The 14,649-nt window shown below is 49.9% G+C and overlaps 1 protein-coding gene across 1 annotated transcript in view; it reads left to right on the forward strand.

The window, feature by feature from the left end:
* The window catches only part of LOC126548603 (uncharacterized), a 41,752-nt gene that overhangs the window by 13,428 nt on the left and 13,675 nt on the right, over window positions 1-14,649 (forward strand). The window contains exons 4-7 of the mRNA XM_055063303.2: window positions 3,026-3,242; window positions 4,779-4,898; window positions 6,360-6,849; window positions 6,959-7,039. Of these exons, the coding sequence (XP_054919278.1) occupies window positions 3,026-3,242; window positions 4,779-4,810 (249 nt within the window). The 3' untranslated portion in view covers window positions 4,811-4,898; window positions 6,360-6,849; window positions 6,959-7,039. The remainder of the gene's footprint in view (window positions 1-3,025; window positions 3,243-4,778; window positions 4,899-6,359; window positions 6,850-6,958; window positions 7,040-14,649) is intronic.

Consider the following 14,649-nt stretch of genomic DNA (forward strand, 5'->3'; position numbering starts at 1 on the left):
TGAAATCAGTTGCTAGGCTGCTTCTTTAACATATTGATATAATCTCGACCGGGTGAGGTTGGTCTTAACCGCAGGAATCAGGAAACGACGAAGCCTGACATAGTGAGGATGAAAAACGTAGAAAAGATTGTATTCACTTCATAGGTACATGGATGTGACTCGCATCTGAGTCTAGAGCGGTCTCTCTAACACGTGGGCCAACCCGGCCTTAAATAAACGAAGCAGGGTGTGAGACCGGGCTAGTTGGTATTCCATGCTGAAGTGACTAGCGCAAGAGTGGACACGGGACACTAAAAAGGCGACGAGGACAAGTGCTTTCCTCGTAACCTTTTTAGTGTCCCGTGTCCACTCTTGCGCTAATCACTTAAGCTTAAATAACCGCTGGTGGTCCCGTTGTCGTCGCCGTCTTCTTCTGGAGCGTGTGGAGTTGTAGTGCTTTTAGCCGTCCACCCTTTTGTGTCAGCTTATGGAGAGCGGAGTAGGGGCGCCTTGTTGCCTTTTTGGTCTGCCATGCATCCTTTCGTGTCAGCTCGGGAAAAAGCGTGCCGTCGAGAAAAGGGCAATCATTTCGACGTGGGGAAGCCCGCCTGAACGCCTCTCACAACCGACAGGTCGATCATAACAATATGAAAGGCTAGTGACGTCACTCCCCACGTCACAAGCTGCCATCGCCCCCCCCCCCCCCCCCCCTGCGACAGCTTGCGCAACAGTAATATTTACCGGGAAACGTATGCGGCAAGCGCTACGTACTTCGTATTGTTATCAGGAGCGCCTTATCGTCAGTGATGATGAGTAAAACGAGAACAAGGTACCAACGTTTCGACAAGTGGACTTGTCTTTTTCAAGGCGACATATGCTTTCCTCGCCACAGTATTTCTAAAGGGGAGAGGGGGTAAGGCGGGTGGGTGCAGCAACGAGCGAAAGTGTGTTAGCGGCGAGGGTGTAGAATTGAGAATAAAGGAGTGCTGTGCACAATGCCGGTGACACCGCCGTCTGTCAGCCACCACGTGTCAACGGCCGTGTGTCAGCCGGCGTGTCAACGGCTTGCACAGCGCCCCTTTATTACCTGTTTCGCTGGTGGTCGTGGGCTATGATGTCTCTGAAAGAGATAATAGAAGTAGCGGCAGAAACCGGTGCTCGTGAAAAAATAAATAAAAGAAAATACTGAAATTGAATAAATAAATAAATAAATAAATAAAAGAAAAAAACGGTAAGAACCATCTTGAATGTCCATCTCCCGCCTTATCATCATTGATGTGGTTTGGACGCTTGTTTCGTGCTTCTTATTTATTGGAACGAATACTGTACTGTATGTTGTATGCGTGATACAAAATAATGTATGCCCCTTTCGCTTCAATCGTTGAAGGCTTTAGAGCGCAGCTCTTAGGCGCCCGCTCCTGCGGCGAGCGGCGTCGGCGTCCCTCATAACCGAGCGAACAAGCGCAGCGAAGAATGAAAGGGGAACGCGGAGCGCATCGGGGGATGAAAGACGGCGATAGAGAAGAGTGCGCGAGGAGGAAAGCGGAGGAGGAGGAAGCTGCAGCGGAACCATGAGGCGGAAAGCTGAGGAGGGGATATGGCGAAAGCGGGAGAAGAAAAGCGTAGTGCCACGCAAGGCCGGCTCTGCGGCGACGATAGCTACGAGATAGCACGAGAGTAGCGCGCGTCGTCTGTTCTCCGATGAGGCCACCGATACCATAATGGAAACAAAACAAAATCAAATTATGGGGTTTTACGTGCCAAAACCACTTTCTGATTATGAGGCACGCCGTAGTGGAGGACTCCGGAAATTTTGACCACCTGGGGTTCTTTAACGTGCACCTAAATCTAAGTACACGGGTGTTTTCGCATTTCGCCCCCATCGAAATGCGGCCGCCGTGGCCGGGATTCGATCCCGCGACCTCGTGCTCAGCAGCCCAACACCAAATGGAAACAAAGCGCTGCATGAGTGGAGGTCTGTCGGCGGTGGCTGCTGCGAATCGCGCCCACGCGTCACCTACACGTTGCCTCTCGCGATCTCCCGATTAGCGAAGCGGTCGCGCCACACTTCGCTCTGTTTGCAACGTGCCGCACGAGACAGATTGCCCGCGCCAGCCAATATATCGCGAAATGAAAACACCTATAGAGCTGCGCTTAAATTTTGCATTAGGGAGTATCGTAATCGCCGGTCATTTTTTTAAATCGCTGAAGGTATTTTTCTTTTTCCGTGAAGACGCGCCGCACAAAACCCCGACCAACTAGAGGCTAACAGCTTCGCTGTAAAATTAGTTGCTGCTACGCGTCACCAAAATCGGTACTACACAGAAGAAAAGTATGACTCACACATTTTAATTTGCTTTTCGATTTTCTCTACACACGACAATATACAGTTGTCCTAACGTAGTTTTTCAGCCGTTTATTGCGCCACTAGAAAACCGGCAAATGCAGGCTGGCCAGGGGCCTGAATTGGCGACCGGCAGCATATGCAAAAAAACTGATATAAGGCAAACTTGCATAAGTTATGGATTATGGATTGCACAAGAGCATGAGCCGCGGCACGATGGCACGGAGAAACGCTCGCACCCCCTCAAGTTACGTTCGCAATAGGCCATTTGTACGCGTTCGCGTTGATAAATGTCCGCGATAGCGACATGGACGAAAGCAGAGAAATACAGAAGAGTTTGTTGTGTACTACTGCATTTCGCTGCTTTCGCCTGTTCCTTTCGCGCCGAACATTTAAAAACACCAGTGCAAGGTACATTGACGCGGATCAAAGTTTGAAAGGGTGAGTGGGGTGAATGGCTGGGAGGCCGTCCGTGCTGCATTTGGTAGGCTTTCCTTACCTTGTTATTCTGACAGTTCTAAAGTTCCAAATGTTTGAGTTCCGAAGTGTCGTATATACCTACACAACGATACCGTTCCCCCCTCCTTCAGCGTGCGATGGTTTAGAAGGTAGAGGGTTTCGGCCCGATTGCGGTGGCCACGAGACGGGCGGAAGAGTGTGGGATGCAGCCCTTCAAGCTTCCCTTGTGGTGATATTATTCAGGTGTCCCGAGCCAGCGCCCCGTGCTCCACGGAGACCGGGGAGGAGTCAGCACGGCGCCACTCACCGCCCAAGCAACCTGTCGCGCCGAGCAAGTCGTCCTTCTTGTCGCTTCCCCGCGTCAGCCGGCGCCTGAAGAAGACGTCGATCCTCGAGGACGGCCAAGTGGTTATGCCGGGACAATCGTCGCCGGAACGCAAGGGCATCAAGAGCATCGACCGTGAGTCGTTAGCGAATCGTAAAACGTGAGGCGCGCTGAAAGAGCTCTCGCGCGGTCGCTGCCATGCTTTGCGCGAGGGCGGAGGAGTACTGTACGACCAGCGTGTGCAATGAAAATCGCTGTCACTTGCCACTCTTTTCTCGTAGTTGGATTTCGTCCACCCACCGCAGACAGTTGTAATCTTTCCAGTGTTGTTAACAACTTTATAATCTTTTTTTTTTCATTTTAACAAATGCGTGCAGTCCTGTTAATGTACACTGCGTTTCAACTCGAGAACTGTTTGTGATTTCGCATGTTATTTCAATTACTTCATTGCCCCTCCTTCTGGGGCCTCTAATCTGCCTAAAACAACGCGAGCACCTAGATCTTATTTGACGTCACTCCATGCAAAGTAGCCTCTGGGTAGAGCCACTATAGTGCTGCGCTATTTGCCTTTTTTGCTTGATTTCATTATTTGCTGGCTTGTCTTTTTGTGTGTGCGTGAGCGTGTGTGCCCCTGCGCGTGCGTGCATGTGTGCGTGTATGAATTTTCGTTTGTGCGTTGTATTGTCTAAACGTTCAATATCGATTACGAAAAATGCCGATGGAGGGTGCCCCTGCCTATTCTTGCAGCGTACCGGCGCACTAAGGTTCAGCAAACCTTTCAACGGCACCAGCTCCAACAAATCATAGCCTGGAAGAAGGAGTAAGTGACGCGATGGTGGTATACAACCATTATGGGTCCGAATGAGGGGGGAGGGCACGGTGACTTGTATGAAATAGACGAATGATCAGAACACCTTCCGCATTCTTACTAACTTAAAAGCAGCACTTGATCGTAGAAGCCGGATTTGCACAAGGTAAAGCAAAAGAACGCGAACAACAGCACTGTCACTGAAACTGGCAGCTTCACCATTCCTTGCCTTAATCAGCATCGAATAAGTTACAGGGCTATTTCGTTTCAAAACTACATATATCCCAGCCAAAAGTTATGTCTACAGCTGCGATGTCTGCTAACAGAGTTGTAAAGGTTAAAGAAAATTGTTAAAGAGGAGAACCAAAAAGCTTGAAGGTTTTCTTTTAAAACTGTTAAGTTGGATTTACCGCGAAGGCTATAAAAGCCTATAGTATGGCGGTATTAAACGTACGTTACTATTGGCGCCGAGAACGCGGCACATCTTGCGGATTTGTAAATTTTATAAACGTTCTAAATAGCCTCTCTTTCCTTTTGTTCTCCTTGCTGCTCTCTCGCACTCTACTTGTCCTATGCTGTCCACTTTTTACTTTACCCCATGTTGCAACATAGTTGCTCCGACGTGTTGTTCCAATGTGTAAAATGTTTTGACGTTTGGAAATTTCTACAAAGAAATTGTTTAAAAGATCTTCACAGTCACGAAATTTTGCTTTCTTTAGGAGCGCAACAAATTTATTTGATTACGTACATCGGTTGCATAATAAAAGCACTCTTATATATATATATATATATATATATATATATATCAATGTAAACGATGACTCGCAGTCTAATCTGACTGAACCAGCGCGTTTTGTGCGCAGTCGTTACCAGACGATACACTACCAGCTACTAATGGGTGTCGTGGTAGCTTCGTCTTTGTCCAGCATGCTGTCCCGCGCGCACAACAGCGTTCACAGGAACGTCATCGGGTACGTTGAGAGGTAAGCATACACGGGGTTGGGTACATCTGTCCGAAAGACTGCATTATGTTACATTTAGTTTACTCCCTTTAGATAAGTAAACACCACTGTGGCGTGGCACAAGTATTCCAAAATTATGAACTTAATATTATTAAGTTGCAGAAAACTTCCAAGCAACAATGCTCGGAGCTTTTCCGCCGGCCAATGACAGAAAAACAAGCGTAATGAATGAGTTTATTCTAAGCGGTAATGCGAACTTCTGGGCTAGCATTCACAAAACTTCTTTTACGCGAGTGCCTTACATGATTGGCCATCCCCATGTCGATCGTGTAGTCATCACGTTGATCGTTATCACGAGTGGCGGACTTCAAAAGGCCGGCCAAGTGTTGTTAATGTACGTAATGTGACTGAAAAGTTCTCGGCCTATCAATGAAAGGTGGTCAGCTGCTCAATTGCTCATTGCTATTTTTCAACGTAGTCGCCTTTCAGCGGCACACACTTTTTCCACCGGTGCTGCAGGCCCATTATGCCTTCGTTGTAGAATTCTTCATCCTGCATGTAAATAAAGTCCTCCACCGCAGCAATGACGTCATCTTGTGATGAAAAGTGGGTTCCAGCAAAGTGTTGCTTGAGCTTAGGCAAAAATTGTAAGTCTGAGGGAGCCAAATCTGGTGAATAGGGAAGGTGTGGAAGCAGTTGGAATCCAGAGGACTCAATGGAAGACATTGCAATGGTGGACTTGTGTGGCGGTGCGTTGTCTTCGTGGAAAAACGCACGCTTCTTCAACATTGCCAGTCGTTTCGCCATGTTAGCCTCCCGCAAACGTTTTCACTTGGGCGTCATGATATGCTCCGTTCAGTGTTTCATCCCTTTCGAGGTACTCAGTCGCATCCCAAAAAACAGAGACCATCACCTTGTCAGCTGATGGGACTCCTGACATTTTTTTTTTTTTTTTTTATGGGAGCGGGTGCACGAGGGGTGTTTGTAATCTTTTGACGGTACATTGAACTCTGCCTGAAAGTTGTGTACCCGTGCTTCCATGCTCACGAAACAATTGATAAATATCACAGGATCTGCCTCAATGAAGGTCGAGTTTATTCATACATGACATGTCTCTAGTGTTGGTTTTCAGCAGTCATCATTTTTGGAGACCCATCGAGTTGATATCTTGTTCACGTACAGTAGAACCGCTAGGATGTGTCGAACTCGTTCCTGGGACATCCCCACATTCTCTGCGATAAAACGTCCTGTCACACTTGTCTGTCATTACAATGTCCTGGATTGCTGTGATGTTTTCTTCGGCATTAACTGTTGCTGGCCTTTCATTGCGAGGGGTACCTGGAACAGAGGGGCTCCCCCTCTTGAATTTAGCCACCCACTTTTTCACAATGGAATAGGATGGGCCATTCTCTCCTAATGTTTCCATCATGTCCTTGTGAATGTCATGATCATCCATGAAATTCTATTTTATCTATTTTTCAGAAAATGTTCACCTCCTGCATTTCAGTCTTCTATACCTGACACAAAAAATAAGCTATCAGCAAGAAATTTGATACGAGGCCTTGCAAAGGACATCTACTATGAGTTGTAAAACTAATATTTGGCTCAGAAAAATGCATCGTGGTTAGGCCGAGAGGAAGCCAGTCACCCCTATACGGGCCCAGAAATCCATACAGTTGTATAGCGCGTTCGCAAACGCAGAGTAACCGAGAAATAAACCATGGCTATACTCCTTACCATGATTGTGGCGAAAAAACAAACAAACAAAAACGCCGCGAAAGAAATAAACAGCAGCAGAAGAACACCGAGGACACGTGACCGCTTGGTTCATCTGTGGATTCGCTCACTTCTATAGCAGGTTCCGCCAGCCTATGATGACAACCGCCATTTGGTGCATCGTGCTGTTACCCGCCGAGCTGCTGGGCATCGGCGCATTTTGGCTGCGCATCAAGTTCGCCTTCCTGAGAAACTTGTGAGAGGATACTGAATACTATAGGCTCATTGAGCGTGCATGGTCTTTTGCGGGTAGCAGCCGTGGTCACCATCACGCCATCGGTTAACTAACCATTTAAATATTTCAGTGACGCTCCCGACAATCCAGAGGCCCAAATCGCCATTCAGCTGCTGATCCAAAAGATCCACAAGGACATTGGCCTATTCAGGTAATCTGCTCAAGAAAACGCCTTGTCTAGGCAGGAAAGTTGTTCGCCTGCGCGTGAATTGCTCTACAAATACAGTTTGCTGATAGGAAATGCTTCTGAATGCGAAAGACGAATGGTGACGCCACCTTCGGTTCCCCATGACGTCGTGGATTGTAAAAAAGTGTACCTGAGGCGGTAATTAACTGCTTACTTCTTTAAATAAGACATTACACTGTATTCGAAACGAACAAGAACTCTACCTACAGGAACTTCGGTTCTTGCGCGAAACTCAATAAGCATTACCATTGTTTCTGCTAACAGAGCATTCTTATCGCTTGAAAAAAGTGTGCTTGTAGCCAAACCTTAGCCACCGTCACGTGATTGCCTCGTTCCGTGTCATGAGGACCAATGCACAAACATCCCAAACAGCGCTTTATCTTAGTCACACACAAAAAAGTTTTTGCAGATACGGACTCGGATTCGTGATGCTTTTCGTTCTTACAAACTGACAGTAACCAGCGGCTTCGCTATTAGTTCGCGATCATGATTGATTGATGGCTGGCAACTGTGTACTTTCGCACGAATGGCTTCGTGTGTCAAGACACTGGGCTACAGGTTCCACACCTCGTTCGACGCAGCTTTATTGATAATGGGAATCCGGCCCGTGTTTCAAGGGCGCCGTTCGTTCGCAATGGCTTTGAGGACTCGGCATGTTTCACAAGCATGCGTCTGCATGCAGAAAAACTTGCACTTGGAGCGCGTTTCTGAGGCTGCATTTCCACATTGCGTGTCACGTTGATGTCGCAGTTTAGTGTTCGAGTGCTTCCAACGTTACAGCATCGATAATCTCCGCGACACGCATCGAACGCGGCTGCCGCCACAGTTTAACACCCAATAAGTTAACCAATGCTATTACGCAGGTACGCGGAGATGGTACCGACGATGTTGCTATTGACGTGGGTACTGGTGAACTCCTTCAACATGCTCGATTGGAGCGCCCCCTTCGACTTCGGCGAGTGAGTACGAAAAATGAAGCGATGCGAAGAAACACTCGCCGACAGTTTTCGTGGAAGTTTGATATCCGCTTGCGCTGCAATTAGTGAAACCGTAAAATCCTTGGAATTATTATACGGCGTCTTCGTTAATTAGCCGAAATTTGGGTACTAGCGCTGCACATTTCTTGGCTGCTTGGGCCATATACTCGGTTTGAAAGCGATCGGGATTTTTGCATTCAGTGTGATTCACTGGCTGGTACAGCGAAAATTGATATAACGAAAGAAACGACACACTTCCCATAAGCGTTAGTTTCACGTCAATTATAGTTCACGAGAGCACCGACAGGATGCGCTTCGCTCACGTGAGGCACCGTGCTGTACGTTATCTCGCTCATAAGTGAGAATGCACGAGTATACTTGAAACAGAATAAGGCCCGTGTTTCGGGGCCAAAATGATGTGTGCGAACAATTAGAATAAGCGGGAGGGAGGGACGGAGTGAGCGATAATGCGGTTCTTGACGGAAAGCTGCACCTTGCCTTCGCTTCATATGAATGTCCTGGATACGTCTCATCGAAGTTTACCTAATTTCCTCACCTTCTATATTTGTTTATTCCTGAAAGGAACGTCTATTTATGTTTATTTTCTGTGTGCGGAGCGTGTGGCGTGTACAACAGTCGCAATGTCACCGAAGTTTAGCACAGCCATACAAATAATGTGGTAATCCGCTGGCATTTCTGAGCATTTTGCCGAATTTCAAGTGTTACCTAAGCGCCGTAAAGTCAATTTCGCGAGAAAATAAGGCCTTGCTGAAATGCGTGTAGTGGAAACACTTCGGACTGCGAAAAATGTAAGCTGTGTTACGTTTCGCCTACAACGCGCGGTAATGCCGGCGCGGATGCAACGGACGCAGGGGCTTCGTTCAAAGCGGCGGACATTTTGGCCCGTGCGACGCCGCAGCAACGCCTCCCCGCCAAGCGTGTCCAGGCGTGTTTCAGTGCCACGTGTCTTCGTGTGTGCGTGTGTGTGTGTGTGCCCTCGCTTGTCAAAGCGCGGCAGCCGGGGAGCGGAGTTCCCCGAATGAGGAGCCTGGAGGTCTCTCGGCTCAACCGTTCGCGCCGTCGTGTGTGAGGGTTGGCGATGCGTCACTACACTCGGTTCAGCAGGTCTCTCGGCTCGACCGTGCGCGCCGTCGTGGGCTCATGCTCCGCCGTCCCGTGACCTTCATCCCGTGACCTTCATCCCGTGACCTTCCCTTTTTGGACCGCGACGCCGAGAGTATAAGAGCCGCTGCCCCCGGACGCCAGGAGAGAGGCTCCGATTTGTACTGTTGAGTTACGTGCTCTCCCGTCTCTCCACTCCGGTCGACCTGACCGGCCGCTCTTTTGCTATGTTAGAATAAACAAGTTGTTCTGTTACCAGTCTTCTCTTGCTTTGCCGGGACCTTCGGATGCTTCCAGTGCCCCAGGCCGCCAGGCCAACGCTACCCTTGGGGCTTGCGACCCATTGGCAATATCGGGCGTCAGCACCGAGACCCCAACAACTCGTGCCAGCGGTGCGATTCCCTACATCTGGTTGCCAGCGGTGAGATCGCGACAACGGAGGCCAGCAGCGAAGAGATGCGGTTGACTGTATGCTGAGCAGCACAACGACCATCCGGGAGCAGCGCAACGAGCCCTGTGTGATGACTGGTTGCCTGCAGCGGAACGACTGCGCTGAAGTCTTGGCTGCGAGGTTTGGTGAGTGCGGGACTTTCTTCTTCTGAGTTTTGCCAGGCTTTTGTTAGTGTTAGAAACAGAGCTGGTAATTGGGGTTGTCGTTGCTGCCGGGTTAGTTTGCGGCAAGACAATAGTAGGCAGTAGAGAAAGCAGCATTCAGAGCAGCCATGGATTTGAAGTCGTTGCGCAAACCGAAATTGCTGGAGCTTGCGAGAGAGTTGGGTCTGGATGTCTCAGACAAACTCAGAAAACCAGAACTGCTAAGGGCTATTCTTGAGTTAGAAGCTGAGGATGACGAGCTGTCGGAATGCCTTGAGACCATTGAGGAGAGGGAGACGGCAAAAAGACAGGAGCGCGAACTTAAAGAGCAAAAAGAGAAACAGGAGCGCGAACTTAAAGAACAGAAAGAGAAAGATGAGCGCGAACGTAAAGAACAGATAGAACGAGAGCAACAAGAGAAAGAAAGAGAGCGCGACCGTCAACACGCTTTGGAAATGAAGCGTCTCGAGTTAGAGATGGAACGCGCTCGTAATGGAAGTCAGGCACACGGTGCAGGAGAACGAGTATTGTTCAAAATGACTGACCTGATGCGGCCGTTTAAGCTTGGAGAGGACATTGGTTTGTTCCTGGTTAACTTTGAGCGAACGTGCGAGAAGCAGGGGTTCTCTCGGGAAACGTGGCCACAGCGCTTGCTCACTTTGCTACCCGGCGAGGCGGCCGACGTAGTCGCTCGCTTGGAGAGAGAGGAGGCAGAGGATTTCGACAAAGTGAAATCGAGTCTGCTAAAAAAGTACCGGCTGTCAGCGGAGGCGTTCCGTCGGAAGTTTCGGGAAAATGAGAAAGGCAAAAGTGAGTCATATACAGAGTTTGCCTACAGGCTTATGTCAAACATGCAGGAGTGGCTCAAAGAAGAGAAAGCGTTTGGTGACCACGAGAAAGTTCTGCAGTGTTTCGGGCTAGAACAGTTTTATAGTCGGTTACCTGAGAACGTGCGGTACTGGGTCTTGGATAGGCCAGACGTTAGTACGGTGGCTAGAGCCGCTGAGTTAGCCGAGGAGTTTGTGACGCGTCGGGCTCGCGGAGCTAAGGACGGTCAAAAGGGTGAATTTGGCTCCAAGTTTGAGAGGCCGAAGTTCACACCCATGAGAGCAAAGGGGGATACACGTAGTGCGGATGCGAGTGAAAGCAGTCCGACCGAACGTACGGAGACGGCGGCAGCCGAAGCCGAACGCAGAAAGCGGTTCGAGGCGAGGCAAGCGCGCCTGTGTTATACGTGCCAGAAGCCGGGTCACTTTTCGGCGCAGTGCCCAGAAACAAAACCAAAAGTCGTGTTTTTGTCTATATGCAGCACTGACGAGAACATGAAGCTTCTCGAGCCTTACATGCGAGACCTCCTCGTGAACGGGAAAGAGTGCCAAGTGCTTCGCGATACCGCAGCTACAATGGATGTAGTTCACCCCTCTTACGTAGAACCCGATATGTTCACGGGCGAGTGCGCATGGATCAAGCAAGCAGTGGAAGCTCATAGCGTGTGTCTGCCGGTAGCAAAAGTGCTTATTGAAGGACCTTTCGGAGCACTTGAGACGGAGGCCGCAGTGTCATCTATGCTGCCCCCCCAGTACCCGTACCTATTTTCGAACAGGTCCGATCACCTCCTGCGCGAGAAGGGGCTTTTGTTTGGTGAGGCTAGCGTTCAGGCCTTAACCAGATCGAAGGTTCGGGAGCTCGCTGCAAAGGCGGTAGTTGCGGGGCCGACGTTGTTGAACGATGAAAAAGGGTCAGAGGCGCAGCAAGCTGGTATTCAGGGCACGCCCGAACGGGATAAAATTGAGCCTGTAGCGTTAAAGGCACCAGATACTGGAGAGGGAATTCCCGATGCGGGAAAGTTAGAAGAGCTTCCGGTCGAGCTTCCGGGACTAGGCTCAGTGACGAACAGGAAAGACACCGATCAAGTCATTAGTGACTTAATAAGTAAAGCATCGCTGTCGCCTGAGCAGAAAACCGAACTACACCAGCTCTTACAAGAGTTTCAAGGTCTGTTCTCTGAGAGGCCTGGTAGGACTTCTGTCCTTACTCATGACATAGAACTTACCTCCCCAGAGCCAGTACGATCCAAGGCGTACCGGGTGTCACCCCGCCAGAGCGATATTATGGAGGCTGAGGTAAAGAAAATGCTACAGCTCGGTGTTATTGAAGCGGGTGAGAGTGATTATACCTCCCCTTTGATTTTAGTTGAGGTACCGGGCAAGGAACCTCGTCCTTGCGTCGACTACCGCAGGCTTAATTCCATCACTAAGGATCAAATTTATCCGATCCCTAACATCGAGGAGCGCCTTGAGAGAGTGAGTAGCGCTCAGTTTATTTCCACCCTAGATCTTGTCAGGGGTTATTGGCAGGTTCCACTTACAGAAGAGGCTAGTAGGTATGCGGCGTTCATTTCACCAATGGGGACATTCCGTCCTAAAGTTTTGAGTTTTGGTTTGAAGAACGCGCCATACTGCTTTTCAAGCCTCATGGATAAAGTGTTGCGGGGACAGCAAGAATTCGCTTTACCGTATCTAGACGACGTAGCGATATTCTCCGCATCCTGGCCTGAACATATGGCGCACTTGCGGGCAGTGCTAACCCGCCTGCGCGATGCGGGCTTGACAGTCAAGGCTCCCAAGTGCCAGTTAGCACAGGCCGAGGTTGTCTACCTCGGACACGTGATTGGTCGGGGTCGTCGCCGCCCCTCTGAAATAAAGGTGGCCGCTGTGCGAGACTTCCCGCAACCGCGCACGAAGACCGATATTCGGTCGTTCTTAGGTGTCGCCGGCTACTATCAGAGGTACATCCCCAGGTACTCTGATATCGCGGCTCCCTTGACGGATGCTCTAAGAAAGACAGAGCCGCAAACAGTCGTCTGGGATGAGACGAAGGAAAGAGCTTTTAGCGCCCTAAAGAGCGCCCTAACAAGCCAGCCGGTGCTACGATCGCCCGACTACACAAAAGGGTTCGTTGTTCAGTGTGATGCTAGTGAGCGAGGCATGGGCGTTGTACTGTGCCAACGGGAAAATGGAGAAGTAGAACACCCCGTCCTGTATGCTAGTCGTAAGCTGACCAGTCGTGAGCAGGCGTATAGCGCCACCGAGAAAGAGTGTGCGTGTATCGTGTGGGCCGTTCAGAAATTGTCATGTTACCTAGCTGGCTCGAGGTTTATCATTGAAACGGATCACTGCCCTCTCCAATGGCTGCAGACCATCTCTCCCAAAAATGGCCGCCTCCTGCGCTGGAGCCTCGCTTTGCAACAATATTCCTTTGAGGTGCGTTACAAAAAGGGGAGTCTCAACGGTAACGCCGATGGCTTAAGTCGAAGCCCCTAACGTGGGAATCAGCCTCAAAATTGCTTGTTACTGATGTTTTTCTTCCTGAGGCAGGATTTTTAACCTATTGCTTTTGTGTAGTGTTTCAAAGTGATGATGTGCTTTTTAGTGCAATTTTTCCGATTTGTGGACGCGTTCTGAGTGCTGCTAAACTACTATAAGGAACTAGGCAGCAGTATAAAAGGGGAAAGAGCCTGGCAGGGCTTAGTGAGGGTTGTGCCGTGCTTGCTGACTGAGCGGTTGACTTTCGGCGTAGTTCTAACGCGTGCCGGAAACGAGAACAAAAATGTCAACTCTCCCGAAGTCACTTTGCAGTGTCCTGTGTGCACCTGAACGTGAGAACGAGGCCTTCTCTGTGCGCTGCGCTCAAGAAACGCCAAAGGACGCCCGACTACGGTTATGAGCATCATCGAGCGACATCCCTCCGGACAGCGGATGCAGTCCCCTGACCATCGGGATCTCCTTCCCCCGGCGGGGCGGTCTGTTACGTTTCGCCTACAACGCGCGGTAATGCCGGCGCGGATGCAACGGACGCAGGGGCTTCGTTCAAAGCGGCGGACATTTTGGCCCGTGCGACGCCGCAGCAACGCCTCCCCGCCAAGCGTGTCCAGGCGTGTTTCAGTGCCACGTGTCTTCGTGTGTGCGTGTGTGTGTGTGTGCCCTCGCTTGTCAAAGCGCGGCAGCCGGGGAGCGGAGTTCCCCGAATGAGGAGCCTGGAGGTCTCTCGGCTCAACCGTTCGCGCCGTCGTGTGTGAGGGTTGGCGATGCGTCACTACACTCGGTTCAGCAGGTCTCTCGGCTCGACCGTGCGCGCCGTCGTGGGCTCATGCTCCGCCGTCCCGTGACCTTCATCCCGTGACCTTCATCCCGTGACCTTCCCTTTTTGGACCGCGACGCCGAGAGTATAAGAGCCGCTGCCCCCGGACGCCAGGAGAGAGGCTCCGATTTGTACTGTTGAGTTACGTGCTCTCCCGTCTCTCCACTCCGGTCGACCTGACCGGCCGCTCTTTTGCTATGTTAGAATAAACAAGTTGTTCTGTTACCAGTCTTCTCTTGCTTTGCCGGGACCTTCGGATGCTTCCAGTGCCCCAGGCCGCCAGGCCAACGCTACCCTTGGGGCTTGCGACCCATTGGCAATATCGGGCGTCAGCACCGAGACCCCAACAACTCGTGCCAGCGGTGCGATTCCAACAGCTGTAAGAACAATGCGTTTCGAAGCATGTCTTCACTGAACATTTTGTAGGTGACTATAACTGTATACTACATGCTTTTAAAAAATAATGACATTTCAAAAGGATCGCCTGTGGCAGATAGCACAGTTTTAGTTATCCAACTGTATTGCTCGAAGAGGCAGACATTACTTGCAAAATAAATAGAAATACACAATTAAATAATTAAAGCATTTCAATTATTATGTTTTTAACTGATTACGTTAGAGCACATATTGCAAGTTACCTTGCAAGGCTTGCAAGGCATATCCACTTGGAACGATATCTAAGAATGGCACCGGGTTCGAAATATGCAGTCAAAACGCACTATTGTTCCACTCCTTTTTTTA

Source organism: Dermacentor andersoni, chromosome 1, assembly GCF_023375885.2.
Source record: "Dermacentor andersoni chromosome 1, qqDerAnde1_hic_scaffold, whole genome shotgun sequence".
NCBI lineage: Eukaryota > Metazoa > Arthropoda > Arachnida > Ixodida > Ixodidae > Dermacentor > Dermacentor andersoni.